Source organism: Cavia porcellus, unplaced genomic scaffold (assembly GCF_034190915.1).
Source record: "Cavia porcellus strain 051 isolate PalLab524CR breed Dunkin Hartley unplaced genomic scaffold, mCavPor4.1 scaffold_1, whole genome shotgun sequence".
NCBI lineage: Eukaryota > Metazoa > Chordata > Mammalia > Rodentia > Caviidae > Cavia > Cavia porcellus.
Window position 1 is genome coordinate 183,730,731 of NW_026947484.1, and position 16,695 is coordinate 183,747,425.

A 16,695-nucleotide genomic window follows, 5' to 3' on the forward strand; every position below is an offset into this window, starting at 1 on the left:
AGACATTAAAGAGGATCTAAGGTTTCTTCCAAATATAAAATTCTACAGTCTCATAAAAAGCAAAGAGAATAAACAGCAATCCCTTTAAAAGTAAAATGGTACTAAAAAACCAGTTAAGAGTAAGAAACAGCAACAACTAGAAAGTTAATATAACTTCAAAACCATAGTAATCTGTAAGTCTGACTTACCTTTGCAAATCCAACAGTAGATAAATCCAAGAAAAAATGCATTTACAAATCTATGAGGTTTTAACAAAAATGTGACTATATGCCTCATTCAAACACACAGTAACCATATCAGATTTCAAGTATAAATTCATTGATAATAATATCCATTTTTACCTCCTACATAGTTAAAGGTAATATTTTGGGGTTGAAATACCTTTTGCCAAGCAATATTTAGGGCCTGATTTTTCTTCTGGTCAAGGTCTTCTATAGTTGCAAGGATTTTAGATTTGTCATTTTCTACAATTCTCTTCTTCTTCATCAAGTCATTATACTGTGAAATAAAAAAAGTGCATTTAGAAATAAAATTTCTTTTACAATCTGGAATTCAGTCAGAAATAAAGGTTTTGTTATTTAACCAAAACATATAATGCACTAAGAATGACAATGAAAACTGAATTACAAAGAAAGTAAACATAGGTATAGAGTAATAGTATACTGCAGTAGTATGTGGTTGCTTGTTAATTGGTCCCAGGAGGAATGACAAGTACAAAGCAAATCCTTTTGGCTGGATAAAGGTAGTTTGTCACAAGGTAACTGACTCCCAACAAATTTTAGCTTATTTATTCACTACCAAACAAAGGACAAGTACCAGGGAAAAATTTTCATGTAACAATGTGTCTAGTATGTAACTATACTAGAACTGAGAATTGATTGGAAATATAGTTTGATGACACTAATATCCCTTATCTTCATAGTGATCAAGGCAAAAAGGAATATATGTCATGTCTAACTTGACAGAAAAGTAGCTCCAAATGCTCTCTTAAGGTCGGTTTCATCAGTGACATGAATAACATTTCAACCCTTGACTAAGATGCACATGTCCTGAGTTGATCCTTCTATCTCATTTTATGACATCAGAATCCTTCTTGACCTTCTTGAGCTCTTTGATTTCACTGTTTCATATCCCTGGCATTGTTCTTTTTCTCTTAATGCTCCTTCTCTATATCTATGTAACTGGTGACTTAAGTTCAGGTAATACAGCATCTCTTCAAAGCGGCGTCTGCAGGGAGCTACCATGGAAAATTTTATCATCATCAGGATAATGGCGGATTTTTAAGTTTTTTAATTCATTTCTCCTCAGTCTCACATTTCAAGGGACTTTAACAGTCTCGAGTAACTCCTGTCCTACTATCTTCCTAGTGGTGTCTCTCCTTTATGCCCAATCTACAAAATCCTCATTGTTATTTTAAACTTCTTACATAAATCCATGTAATTTCTTACACGAACAGATACAAAACAAACAAACCAAAAAATCCAATCTGGTCAACAATATAGCCTTCTTTTCTGTTAAGGACAGTCAATGGATTTTAAAAAATCTTTTTATCATTATATAGTAAAAGTAAACAAGTGTAATGTTTTACAGTATTATGCAGCTTAAATTCTGATCAAAGATTTCCTTCCCAAAGTACCCTGTACGCTACAAAACTTAAGGTACAAAGAAAACCACTGGGGACACTGTATCCTAACATTTGAATTAATAGGCTGCTTGACATCTAACAAAATATATTTTTTAAAGTTGTTTTCAATATTTTTGTTACACATATTTGTAATACATAATGATTGCTTTCATTGTGGGGAATTAGTACATGTACATAACACATTTTACTTACGTTTTTACAGCTTCTCCTCCCCACCCTCCATATCTTGGCCTCCTTCTCTTTTGCAAAAGATTCGTCTCCCAGTTTCTTACTACTTTTTATTTTGCTTCTTAATTTATATATATATATATATATATATATATGTGTGTGTGTGTTTCTCATATAAGACAAACCATGTGATATTTAAATTTGTGTGTGATTTATTTCACTTTACATTATGGTTGTTTATACTAATGCCACCAAAGTTATTTAAAACCATTACAGTAAAACTTCTTAAATGCACAGGAATATTATTGGTTTTTGCAGAGCTCTCAATTCTATATGCAAATTCAAACACAATTTTGTAGATTTAAAGTATGAGAGGTATTAATATAAAAACACTGCCTGCCTTAAGCTATGGGGCCCCAAGAGTACAGACTGCTGCCCTTGATGGTTTTTCTAGTAGCGGGACCTCCTAAGTTTGTCAGTGGATGGACACTGAAAATCTCTTCCTAGACTGTAGTTCTGTCAGCAGAGAGAGGACAGACAGATAGATGACACTGTCAAGTAATCCAGAACGCTACATCCAAAACGATACTGCCACAAGAATGAGACAGAAGTTTTACTCATGACTTAGACAATGGTTTCAATATACTCCCCAGCGTTAGTACCCAACAGTTTTGGCACCAGGGACCAGTTTTTCTAGGGATGTGGGTGTGGTGGTGATTTTGGGATGGTTTAAAGGAGCAAGCAATACAGATCCCTTGAACACACAGTTCACACTTCCCTGAAAATCGAAAGCCATGCTCATTTGACAGGAGTTGGCGCTCAGGTGATGTGAGCAATCGGGAGTGGCTGGAAACACAGAGCAAGCTTTCCTTGCCTGCTCCTGCTCACCTGCTGTGTCCCAGGTCCCAAAAGCCACACACTCACTGCTCTGTGGCCTAGCGGCTGGCAGCCCCGCATTAGTGAAAGAGAAACAGCAGTTGAGGCGCAGCTCTTACTATCTACCACATTCTCCTAAGTCCGGGCGTTTATGGATATTGACATACCCGCTCTTCAGCTTCTGTCAGTACATTCATAGCTCTCATATTGACATTTCTTCCTAGTTTCTCCTTCATTTCTTGTAATTTCTGAAGTCGCTGACCAGCTTCCTTGGGGTTGTTAGTTTTGAAATCATAGGCACTATTGGGCTGGCCAAAGAGATGTTTCTCTGCACTAATCCACTCGTAATCTTTCAACATTTTGGACACCTAGTCACATATGAAAACAAAGGGATGCGTTGTTAAAAAAAACTCACATTCTTAAATGCTTAATTTTAAGTTACACATTTGGGAGACAAATGCCAGACACAAGAATGAGTACTTTTACATGGAGGACAGGCTCAATAAACAAGACACTGAATAAGATTCTTTCTATTACCTAAGTATTAGAAGACAACCTAACTCATTAAGTGCAGATTAAATACCCATATCTAAAATGCTTAGGACTAGAACTGTTTTGCAGTTTTTCAAATTTTGAAATATTTACATACATACACTGAGAGTGGACTGTAGGAAAGGAAGCCAAGTCTCAACATAAAAATCCAATTATGTTCCATAGATACAAGGGATGATTAAAATAATCTCCTTGTTGAACAAATGGCAACATTTCTTTGCCATTTTCTGAACTAGTTTTAGAGTCCTTGTGTTTATGAGACATGATCAAAAACACAGTGAATGCTGCAGTCAAGTGCCAGTCAACAAAAAGGCAGGATTGTAAAAACAAAGTATTCACCAGACCTGGCACCATACAACTTTGGTTCTCCTCAAAATCAAAATAAGCATAAAAGATAAACATTTTGAATTGATGGAGGATGTTCAAGCAGTCATGACAGACAGGACAATTTAACACTCACAAAAGGAACTTTCAGAACCGTCTCAGAAATTGGCCAGAACAACAGCATAAGTGTGTTTGAATTGTAGGGGAAGTATTTTGAAAGAGATTAAGGGCAATGTGTGTTTTACTATTACAATTTAAATATATTTTTAACCATATCTCATACATAATAATTTTAAGTAACTTATTCATTATCAGCCAGGCGTGGTGGCTCACGCCTATAAATCCCAGCACTCGGGAGGCTGAGGTGGGAGGATCGTTGCGAGTTTGAGACCAGTCTGGGCTACAAAGTGAGCTCGAGGCCAGCCTGAACTGCATAGCGAGACCCCGTCTCAAAAAAAGACAAAAAAGAAAAACAAACAAACAAAAAACCCCCAAAACTTTATTATCTTTACATCTTTAGTCTGATTATGATCTATAAAGTGAAGTCGAGCATGGAATTTCCCAATTGTGGTGTCATGTCTGTACTCAAAATTTTTGGATTAGAAGCATTTAGAATTTAGGAATTTCAGATTAGGAATACCTAATGTGTATCTGCAAAACATTTCCAGTAAAATGAAATGTAAATTAGAAGAGGTTCCTTCAGCTTTTACCAAATTCAGGCTATTGTTTCACCAAATTCAATCTATGTTTTCAAAAACTTGTGCGGCTAAAATTCCTTAACTATACTGAAGCCAGAGATTTGGTAAAATGGAATCCTAACTTTTGTTTTGTTTTTTTGGAAGCCTAATCTTGACTAGCAATTACTCAAAAGTAAAACTGATAAAAAGACTGCCCTAAATGTTAACTCTATCCTTATTCCCATCATCTTTTCACAGGGCACAGTATTATATTTCCTCAAATAATACAATTGATTAAAAATGTCCAATTATAGTGCTTATGTGAATTAAGACTTATTACAACTGGTACAATCCAGGTTTTGTCCATCAGCCTCCTCTTACTACCTCCCGGGATTTGGTCAGGTAGGCCCCTCAGTGAAATCAGTGTTCCCAGTCTTCTTCCTTGCTGATCTAGAAGCTCTATGAAAGCAGTCTGTGTATTTTTCTCATTCTTACATCTTCACTGCCTGGGATAGCAGCAGATATTACATATAGTCTCTGATACTGGCAGGTATGCAAGAATATTTTTCAAAGAATACCTGAATGTTTAGTGGCTCCATTCATCTCTTCTATTATGCCCCTTAGAGAAAAATAAAATTTCTAGAGATCATCAATACTAGGATATTCAATAACCAAAAAATTATTAGCAATATTATTAGTAATATGTCAGATTCCATTAGCACTAGTTTCTAGGATATTGGAAAATCACTAATAAATGTGGGAGATTATGACATAGCCATAAAAAATGTTTTCATATCAAATAATGAACCTACACACACATCTGCAGTTCTTTTAAAGGATGGAGAGACTGGTATATGCTTAATGATCTCTACAAGTTAAAGTTTTTAAATTTTCAAGATGCCAAAAAACATCCTATGGTGGATGAATTATTAAGAACAATGCATTGATGCAGCCTTTCAATCAAGCAGTAAATTTTTGTAAAAGTATGTTTTATTTAAGTGCTTATATAAAAACACTGATGCAGGAAAGGAAAAAATTTAAAAGCAACAATAAAAACTTCAAAATGCTAACTTTTTGGGCAAAACAACAGATTTTTAATACAGTTGCAAAAATTAGTAGTACCTATCCACATAAGGAAACCTAAAGTCAATTATATCTTTCCTTAATGCTGACCACATATATACTTATGTGATTTCTTTAAATACAATTTGAAATAAGGTAAAGAATATATATTATTAGTAACACATGAATAATTCTACTGATATTTGGAGAGAAAACAGTTATTTTCATGGGAGTTCATTAAGTCTTACGTATGGGCGCCATGCAGATGGGGATATCTAAGATGAAATTGGAAAATAAAACTTCTTTTGTACCATTTGTTGAAAATGAACATTACTGACAAGCACTTAACAGTTGTACTTAAAAATTACGTTAGGCTGTAGTTTTGTCATTTAGACTGAATTTCTTCATCGAGCAGTTTTCTAGAATTTTCCAATGACCTAGAAACAAAATTTTGACTAAGGTAAAAATGAACACAAACATGCCTTTGAAGCAGCCTCTTCAGCTTCCCGTTTATGTTTGCTGATATTGTGGTCTAATTCCTTAATTTTCAGTTGAGAATCATTGTTCTGCTCCTTATATTTTGCCACTTCTGCATATTTAGTTTTAATTACACTGTCATGAGCTGCTATCACTTCTTTTTGCTTGGTCATTTTTTCTTGAGCTATCGTGACTAACTCCTAAAACAAACAAAAAAATGGAGAAGACATAGTAAAGGTATGTAAGTACTTTACTAAGTCTGACAGACATCTAGGCAACAAGTCAATGCAATTATAGGCAGATGGTCATCTAATTTGCTACACATTAAAATCAATGCATTTACACAAAACCTGGTTTGTGACTGGGGGGAATTCATGCTGGAAACAAAAGTATCATTAGATGTAGTATAGACAGAATCAACCAGGAGAGAGGAATGATTAGAGATCTCTCAGAGAAAATTTTAGGTAGTAAACAAGATAACATAACGCTAATGTCCAAATGACATTTACCATAAAGGACAAAGATCAGAGATGAAAATAAAGAAGTTTGGCATTTTATTTCTTTTTCCTTCTGTATCAAATGTATGGCCTGTGGATCCTACCAATAGCAACAGAAAGTCACATTTGTTTCTAACACACTGGTTAAAACCAACTGGGAAAAAATAATCCTTTTCTGTAACAGACTTGTGGGACAAATGAAAACCATGCTGCTCTCACTGTCACTGCCTCTCTGCTTGTTCTAGGAAACGCTGCTTACAGTTGGGACTTTTTCTTCATGACCCGCCCCCAAAGCCCTTGGGCTTCATCCCAGACCTTAAATGTCCTTCAGATAGAGAATACTGTCACACAAATGTCTCACACAAATGTCTAAACAAAATGCAACAACAAACTAATATAACAGTTCAACTCATATTTAGGTTGGGGAGAAACAAAAAATCAAAACACATATAAATAGGATAACCTGACAAAAACTAAAGTAGAACAGATCATAGTATTTATAAGAAACAGTAAAAACTTAAGTATTTTTTCAGTCATGTTCAGCTGTGAGCAAGACAATTTTGAGCAACAAATACTCCACATTACATTCAAGTTGTTCAGTATACTCAGAGCAATTTAAATTCCTTTCAGTGTCTAAACTGTATAATGAGGTCTTTTTCAAGAAGTTATGGTGTTCATGTTAAAAACTAATAGTATTTTAGCTTTTTTTTTTTTTTTTTTTTTTTTTTTTTTTTATTTAAGAGGAAAAAGAGAAAAACACAAAACAAGACAAAGCAGTGTAAGGTTACACATAATACAGAACTACAAAAAAAAAAAAATAAACTAAACATATTTTATTGGTCTTGTTCTCCACTGTTTTGTCCAACTTTATAATATCTAATGAGCTAGACAATTCCTTTTAAGGAAACAAGAGACAATGTTGATAACCATTGTTGATGACCTTGTACTCTGTTCTACATCATGTGCTATGTCTATCCTTGGTTTGGACTTACAGCTTTGTTTTGCCATATTTGACTTTATTATCTCCCCCCCAAGAGAGTAATGAGAACTGAGGAGTAATAAAATCCAAAATGTGTAAATTTTGTTATAAAAAAGAGAGGGAGGGGAAAAAAAAAAAAAAAGTATTTTAGCTTTTTAAAAACCTCTCAAGAACAAAAAATAAAACTCTAGTAATACTAAAAAGAAAAGTAATGGATACAAAGATTCTCTTACATCTACAAATTAAAGGTCAATAGCAGACTTATCTTCCCCTATCAGCAAAAGGAAGTAATTTATTATATAGATCCTAAGTGAATAATCTTTAAAAACCTCTAAGTGATCCATTTATTGTTTCCTGTTAGTAAAAATAGATACATTCTTTATAGAAATATGTGCACGTTTTGAGTACACCTCTGTATTTCTATTTTTTCTCTTTGGAAATACCTCTTGCATTTTTAAAAAATTATATAACATAATGGAAATGACAAAGAGTAGATGGTATAGTAGACCAGAAGATGAAAAATATGTGACCTAAAACAACCTGAAAAAACTTCACAGGTTTTAAATTTAAATTTACTTGAGGGCTGAGGATGTAGTTCAGTGGTAGAGCAATTGCCTATCACACACTGGGTGAGATTCACTCCCAAGTACCACCAAAAAGTAATTGAAAAAGAAAATTGACAGAAACTGCAGTTTTTACTCAATGTAATGAAAAGCTGAGATAAACTGATTCCTAACACAAAAAAGTAGTTAAAAGAGCTGATATTCCATTGTTAATGCAATATATGGGTAAAAAAAAAAAAGAACAATAAAATCAAGAGGAAAAGATTTACATTCTAAAACACTGCATACTATCATGATTAAAATAATCTTAAGGAGGAAATATAATAAAATATAAAAGTGGATAGAAAAAGGCAAAATGCTCTGTACTACGTTTTTAAATGGATTAAACTAATTAAACGCTATGTGCATTTAGCAGTTTGATACAAACAAAACTTACAAACAGTATATATAACCAAATGACAGAGGAACTGAAAAGTAAAATAGTGTAAAGGTTAAGTAACACAAATAACATTAATCAACATAAATTTCAAGATCAAAAACAAAGGAAGAGTTAAGAGACTATCCAATATTCAAGAGGGACAGTTTCATAACATTAAATTGCAGGTAACAGTGTCTCTGTAACATCTAAAATCCTCTCAGCTCTGAAATTACAGCTGCCGCCCTGCTTCTGAGAATGGAATACTTTTTTCTTGCCAGCAGCAATAATATTAAGTCCCATCAGTAAATGTTACTATAGCAACCCTGTAGGAGGAAGGAACTTTATTTGCTGGTTTCATTCTGCTTTTCATGAAGGCAGGTTTGCTAGCAGCTTGCATGGTTTCACCTGGCATCTGAGCACAGGACACCACAGCTGGTGGTCAGTGTTCCTAAAAATCTGTTTTCAGCAGGTGCTGCACACATGCAGCATTTTACTGTAGACAGCTTCTTCTGGCACACTGGCAAATTTCAGGGCCAGCAGGCTACTGTCAACGCTTCCTGCAAACAGATCTGGTTCTCAGAGCCCTGAGTGGAAACAGGATCTTTGCCATATTTGTTCCTTTCAGGGGTAGCCTGCCTCAACCCTAAGAGTAATGGCAAATTATCTTATGTTATTTCTATACTTTTAGCACTGCCTCAGTCTCTTCCTGAACAATCCCAATCATACCAAACCTCTATTATAATGATATTTTATAGCCAGCCACAGTGATGTATGCCTATAATGCCAGCACTCTGGGAGGCTAACAGGATTACAAATTCAAGCCCAGCCCTGGTAAATTAGTGACTTAACAAGTCTGTTTCAAATTAATGAACTTTAAAAAGGAGGACTGAGGACATAGCTTGGTACAAAGGCTCTGGATTCAATCACTAGTACTCCCACCAAAAAATTATTTAAGTTCTGCTCCTTTGGGCTGGGGATATAGCTCAGTGGCACAGCTCCTGCCTAGTATATGTGGGGTCCCCAAGTTCAATTCCCAGTAATATATATAAAAAAAAGTAAATTCTGTTTAAATTACTGTGTGGGTTTTGTATTCAGAGTAGACACCAACTTAATCATTGATATTAATTCAGCATGCTTTCTGAATTAACAATCACTACTTTTGCCCTCCTGCTCAAATGACAAGACTGAAAATATCAAGAACACTAAAGTTAAAATCTCAATTCAGTATTTCATGAATAAATGACCATTTTTAATTTCTCCAATTTGATAAGTAAATCTTACCTTATTTTTAGCTACCTCAGCTGCCATTACTTCAATCTGACCTTCATAGGATTTGATAGCTTCATTTACAGCTTCGAGCTGTTGTTTATAGGATGCCTGCTCTCTTCTAAGCTCTTCAAGCTCCAGAGTGATAGCGTCAACCTCCTACAGAAACAAAGTATGTAGGTATTCACACGGGTAGGTCTTTAGCTACTGAAAAAAATGTACAATGCTTAAAAAACAAGTTTACCTAAGACCTACAATTAGATACCAATTACCAAAAATACACGTTAAGCTGCCTCCCAAGAAAGGGAAAATATAAGTTTATTTTCTTATACCAAAAATAAATGGGAAAAAAGACAAGTGTATAGATAATTTTAACATTTTAAATTACTACATAAATGATTTCCTTTATTTTTTTTACTCCTATACAGAAAATAATATAAAATTCTACACAAGATGAATTGCGTAGTTTTCAATAAAATTATTCAATGTGCAAAAAAATAATTCCTTAATTTTCTTCTCTCTCAGTGTAGCGTCTTAATTTATTAGAAAACATTCTTCTGCAACTAACTTATGACTGAATTTTAACATGAGTTACAACTGAAGAAGCACAAATTTGGATAAACTGTTCAGAAGAGTTTGCCCTTTGGAGACAAAGGCAGAGCTTTTGCACTGCAGGAAATAGGAGATACTCACTACCTAAAAACAGAACAATACCTTATAAATGTAACATTCTACTTCTACACTGTTGCAACAGCAGTTCACATAGGTGGTTACAAAAGAGAAATGACAACTTGCCAAATCTTTAATATACAGTTCCACTACACCCTATAATCTGACTGGATAGAAACACTTTTAACAAAAGGCAACTTTGCTTTTCCACCTAAAATTATCATGTGAATACAATCTATAGTCACATATTACATTCAACTGCAGGGTTTTCAGAGAGCAAAGAATTTGGCTTGTAAGATCCATAGCTTATTTCTTAAAGAATACAACTCACTTTTAGATTTTGGAATCAATATTGCTGAATGAGGCCAAACCATGATACTCTACCACCTTCTTCATCACGTTGATTTTAAAAGATTTGTTCCATTCTAATAAAGTTTATTACCTGTTGTTTTTCTTTCATTTTCTTGCTAGATGCATCTGCCTTTGTTTTGGCACAATCCAATTTTTTTTGAGCATCCTTTAGTTCTCTTTCTCTCTCAGCTTCTGCATTTTTCATTTTATGCTCTAATACTTTATATTTTTCTTCAGCTTTTTTCTGGATTTCTTCGGTGTTTTTTAAGGTCTCCTCACTTTCCGCTGCATCATTAAGTGGTTAAAAGTAGCTACGTTAACATATAGAGTCTTAAAAAATTCAATTTATTTAACAGAAGAAATGACTTGGAAAATCAGCATTTAAACAAAAGTAACTACTCTTAACCACATTCTACAAGTGGTATATTAAAACAGAAATCCTAAGAGTTATGTTTGAAATATCAAAAACCTGAAACTATTTCTAATGGTACAAAGCCAAGTAAGAAACTTTACCTCTAACTTCCCTACTTTTCCCGTGGTTCTGAACAATTTATTAAAAATGATTACAGCTCATGTACACGTGTAGTTTCCCCCAGTGCTGGGGACTAAGCCACACTACCATGAGCCACACTTTCAGTTTATCTTTGTGCATTCCCAAACTAACAGTGTAGACGTGACATTTTCCTGTAATCAGGTAGTCTATAGTAGCTCTTGGTTCATTTATTCAAGTAACCTCTCATTATAGTAGAGAAATACTGTGGAAAATATATCTAGGATGAAGCATACGAAAAAAATACTGACATACACAGCTAATGTCAGGACTCGGGTACAGATATACCACTGCAAGTCACAACCAGACAAGTTTTACGCTACTCTGTTCTGCAGGATAAAAATATTTTTGAGGAAATTATCCTAAGTTATGAGAAACAGAAGTACATAAAATTAATTCTGATGAAAAAGTACAGGAAATTTCTTAAATTTAGAGATATCTATAAAACTAACTCAACTGTACACACAACTGTAAAAACATTTGTGTAACAAAAATTCTATAAACAGTTAAAAGTATAGCAACCCAAAATAGTTGCAGTGCACATAATCTACAAGAAATTATAATTAAGTATGGGAAAAAAACGTAAGCAACCAATAGGAAAAATGGACAAAAGAAGTAAACATAAAATTCATGGAAGTAAAAATGCAAAGGTCCAATAAACACACAAAAGTAGATCCTAAATATCACTGGTGATGAGAGAAATTCACACTAAATGCCAATGAAAATGATAATGTACTTTTTACAACTATCAGACTGAAAAACTTAAATCTAAAAGGGAAAGGATTTAAAGATATAGTTTCACATGCCGTGGGTGGAAATGAGCATTATTAAAAATGGACAAAATATTGGTAATATATCATAGAAGATGACCATATTCTAAGACCAGAAGTCCCACACTTTGATTTACCCAAAGAAACATCCCACACGTATCATAAAAACAAGTTTCCTAAATATAAGAAAAGATGCCAACAGAGACAGAGATTAAGCAACAAATGTTTTAAGCCTACCAATAGTTTTTTTAAGAGCATCCAATTCTTCTTGTTGCTTATGATATGCGCTTTGCTGGAGCTTTGTTTGTAATAAATCTGCTTCCTCAGTTTTCATTTCCCACTGCTGTTTTAGCTGGCGATACCTTAAAAAAACAAAAGTTTATATGCATAATATACCATTCAATTCTGAGGAAAACCTGTGGGTTTCCTCAGGCTTGTGACATACATTTAGAGTTCAGGATCTTGCCTCAAATAAATTAACATACAGCATAAACAACATAATATGCTGATTATCCAGCAAATTTGATGAGCAGGGTAAGGTGGCTCATACCTGTTTTCCAGTAATCTAAGAGAACAACCCAAACACACTATAAATTACACATCAGCCAGGCAACTTGCAAAATCTGGTCTCAAAATAAAAAATTTTTAAAAAGTCAGGGATACAGTTCAATGCAATGGCTTTGGGTTCAATCTCTAGTACCACAAAAAAATAAAATAAAAAAGAGAGAAAGCTGATAATTCTCAAGTTTCTAAGGCATGAAGTAAATTCAAGTCTCATTTTAGCAAGTCTGATTTGGTCACTGAAGGTAAACAACTTTAAATGACAAAAACACACAACAGCTATTTATAGAAAGATCATAATTTTAGAAAACACTAAAATTAATTTTTAGTAGGTAAGTTTTCTGAAAAGTAATCTCTCCCGCTGACTCTTACCTAAAATGGTCACTTCTAGTCACTATTCACTACAAAAATTAAGAGTGTAACAAATTGGTAAAATTCCAAAAGTCTGGTTATCTATTTATTAATTTTCATCTTCTAATATTAATGCTTCTTGCAGTAAGACTTCACTGCTTAAGCCAGGAGGCTTCCATCATTTACACTCTACTGCACTGTACTTTCATCGATGTACTCTACTGCAAACCCTATAATTCTATCCTCTATACGGCTGCTTCAGTCATTTCTGTGGAAGGTGTTTAGCTATTTCACTTGCAGTGAAATTTCAAGTTAATATAAATTCACAAGATAGTGACAAGAATGTCACTAGAAATTCATGAGGTTTGAGGGGAAAAGGATACAAAGTCATAAAATATAAATACTATCTTGGGTATTATCCCTTGAAACTGCTTGACAATGACAATAATTTCAACTCCACTTAAAAAAATATGGAATATAGAAGTTTACAAAAATGCTAATTTCCTGACTGCAATTGTCGATGTTACAATACACAAAGTAAACTGAAATCAAGAACTCAAGTATCCTCTGCTTTCAGACTCCTGAGAATCTAAGAGTTCCCCCCCGCCAACCCTAACTGAACACTAAATGTATGTATCAGTAGCAAGAAGAGGATATTTGACACCTGTTTCTTCTTTTGGTGAATTAAGTTTTGTCCATTTTTCACAACAAAGGTATTCCTTTTATCAGAAAACATTGTAACAGCTAAATTACCAACTTTCAATTTTTTGTTCAAATATTTTAAATAAAGCCAAAGATCATGAAAAATGTTGGCCAGCTAGGGATTTAGCTCAGTGGCAAAAGTACCTGCCTGGCAAGCACAAGGCCGTGAGTTCGATCCCCAGTACCAAAAAAAAAAGTTAGGAGTTGTATTTCTTACCATGTTTTACCTTGTAAATCTTTGCTATATATCTGTGTATATATATATATATATATATATATAGGTAGATATATATACACAGATATATAGCATAATCCAAAATCTTACTTTTCAGCAGTATTTTTAAGACGTGCTAATTCTTCCTCTAGAGCCTGTAGCTCTTTCTCCTTGATCTTCAACTCATCTTGAACACCTTTGAGTTCTTGAAACTGGGTTAAAACAGAAGCTGCCTGAGATCGAGCACCTGCCAGAGACAAGAAACCGGCCCTGAACATTAAACTACCACAGGTTTATTAAGCAACAAATTTTTTTCTTAGAGAATTATACTAGAAATAATAAAAAAATCCTGGTGAATTCACGGGCCTGAACCTAGAAACAGACAAAATTGATAAATGGTTCTAAATACATATAACCACTGGCTTATTTATTAGGATATCCTTCCTATACCTGTCTTCCACCACAGACATTGAGTTTGGCCACCTGATTACCTCTGGCTAGTGACATGGGAAATACACCTCTTTGCATGTGAGTTTTGTGAGGCAGCATGTAACTGAGTTTGTTTTCCCTTTGCCACGAGAAAAGCATTTTTAAGGTGGGGATTACTCCTTCAGACTGAGTCACAGAATGGAAACAACATGAAACAGAAGAACCAGACCTGCAGTAAATGTAATGTAACTAAGGAATAAACTTGTAAGCTATTATGATTTGAGCTCTATTTGTCAGGCCAAGATAACCTGGTCTAAACTGGGACAGCAGAGCAAGTGGAATAAACTGATTTCAATTACTGTAAAAACAACCATAACCATCTGGCTGTTATTACACTGACAAGAAAACACTGTAGGGTGATAAAAGAAGGCCAAGGCCAAGTACTAACGGTATTATAAGAACTCTGTCAGTAAGATACAGCATTACATATTTGCCAGTTCTTCAGAAGAAATGAGAATATTTAAATCAATAAAAATCTAAATTTCTTCTCTTCCAAATATTTAAACTATTTAGTTTCATTTTCCACTTGCAGATACTAGTAATTCTTTGTATTGAGAATTCTGATATTTGATGATGGAATTCATTTAATTTGCCTAGAGAGGTATTAAGGTACTTGATATATCAATAATATACAGCCTACTATGTTAAATGGATCTGCAATCAGACTGCTTGGTTTCAGATTCCAAGTTTTGCTCCATACTAGCAAGTTATTTAAACACTCTGAATTTTAATTTCTATAATTATAAACTGGACAGTCATGTACTTATATTATAATTATTATTAAGGATTAAATAAATTGGGATTACTTAAAGCCCATAAAATGAATGACAGAAATGTTTTGGTATCTGTATTGTTCAATTATGATCTTTTAGCTAGAGCCCTTGAAATACAACAACTATACTACACTTAAAAAAATTTTTTTTAATATATTATGTGAAAAGAGCCCTATATGGCTAGTAGCTACTGTACTGGACAGCACAGTCTTAGATTACTACCCAGTACAGAATATTATTCACTGTTTTTTATTGTATTATCTGACATAGACTCAGAAATCAATATGGCAAATATTGGAACAAGAAAAAATAGGATCAGGAATATGCTTAGGAATTCCTCTCCTACAGCATAAAAGGAGAGTCCATCCTCAAGAATTTTCACTTTTGACAGGAGCAGTGGCAGCACTGACACGTGAGTTAATAGATTTGCTGAATAAATGGGAAGTTAAAAAATGTATCTTAGAAAACAAAAAAAGATATTTCTCTGACCACAACTGGACAAAAAGTAAAAATAAGTAAGCAACAAGGTGCTGGTATCAGTATCAGTGACTGGAGTATCCTAATAGAAAAACAAAGCAAAATATAAGTAGGAACAGATAAATATAAACAGGAATAGATCTGAGACTAATGAAACTAACTATAGGACTAATTACTGACTATGGCTCCCTGAGGACTAAGTCACCGCGTCATTTCTCAGCACTGTTACGTACCTATCACACCTGGGTATTCAACACTTAAACTCCACCCTTAGATTTACATTAAGGCTTTGGAAATAAGTATTTGGTCTTAAATATAAAACCTGGGCCGGCGTTAGTCTTGTTTCTAATCAATCCCTAAATATTTTAGTCTATTTAATAAAAAAGCCCATCCTGCTTACCACAGTGTAGTAAAGACAAAAGGACACAAAACTTACCTCCACTCAATGTTCCATGAGGATCAAATACATCACCCCCTAAAGTCACAGTTCTAGTCATTATCCTTCCATCAAAAGCCACTTTTTTGGCATTATTCATACTGTCACAAACAAATGTAGTTCCAAAGACAAATTCCATCGCTTTCTGAAGTTCTGGATTATAGTCAACCAGGGAGAGAGCCATGTGAACACTGTCAGGACCAACCTAAAGGAAAAGTACAAGTACATACTGCCTCCTTTCCTTTGGTTAAACCAACAAGAACTGCTACAACAGATGTTTAAGTAATATTTATCATTAATCAATCTTTTAAAAATTTACTGAAGAGCTACATATATCGCACTTTTAGGGAAAAAAATTATAGTTTTAAATACAAAAGAATCTATTGCCAAGTAAAATATTTAGCTAAAGTATGACAGATTATAACAGCTTCTTATCATGGATGAACAAATACCAACATCCTAAATCTGAAATTGTTATCTACACAAGCACATGTTCCTCAAAGTACAGTAATTCCCAGGTCAAATAAACTCTATTGCTTTGTTTCAATCATTAGTGATTTGGTTTCTTAACACAAAATAAACATACTACAACAGTTACTTGTCAGTTACAAAAATGAAAACACAATCAATTATTAAGTAAAAAATAACAGAAAAAGTACTCCATCTTCTAGTATGATCCAACTACCTCTTTACAATCTTTTCTTTTTATGACTATATCATTCATCTTTTTAGAAAAACTAAACTTTCCTTAGGTAATTTAACACCAAGAATCACAACAAAGGCAGGACAATGTAACAAACAGAGTTGGCTACAGAATGTGGGAAGACATATTTTTGCTGTTACTCAAA

The 16,695-nt window shown here is 33.9% G+C and overlaps 1 protein-coding gene across 5 annotated transcripts in view; it reads right to left on the reverse strand.

Annotated features, from left to right (window-relative positions):
• Window positions 1–16,695, reverse strand: part of Smc2 (structural maintenance of chromosomes 2) — a 49,053-nt gene that overhangs the window by 12,249 nt on the left and 20,109 nt on the right. For all 5 annotated transcript variants that reach the window (XM_023565534.2, XM_063224425.1, XM_063224423.1 and 2 more), the window contains 8 exons: window positions 15,848–16,052; window positions 13,784–13,919; window positions 12,082–12,206; window positions 10,616–10,809; window positions 9,520–9,663; window positions 5,787–5,981; window positions 2,857–3,057; window positions 382–498 (listed from right to left, as the gene is read on the reverse strand). In XM_023565534.2, coding sequence (XP_023421302.2) covers window positions 382–498; window positions 2,857–3,057; window positions 5,787–5,981; window positions 9,520–9,663; window positions 10,616–10,809; window positions 12,082–12,206; window positions 13,784–13,919; window positions 15,848–16,052 — 1,317 coding nt within the window. The remainder of the gene's footprint in view (window positions 1–381; window positions 499–2,856; window positions 3,058–5,786; window positions 5,982–9,519; window positions 9,664–10,615; window positions 10,810–12,081; window positions 12,207–13,783; window positions 13,920–15,847; window positions 16,053–16,695) is intronic.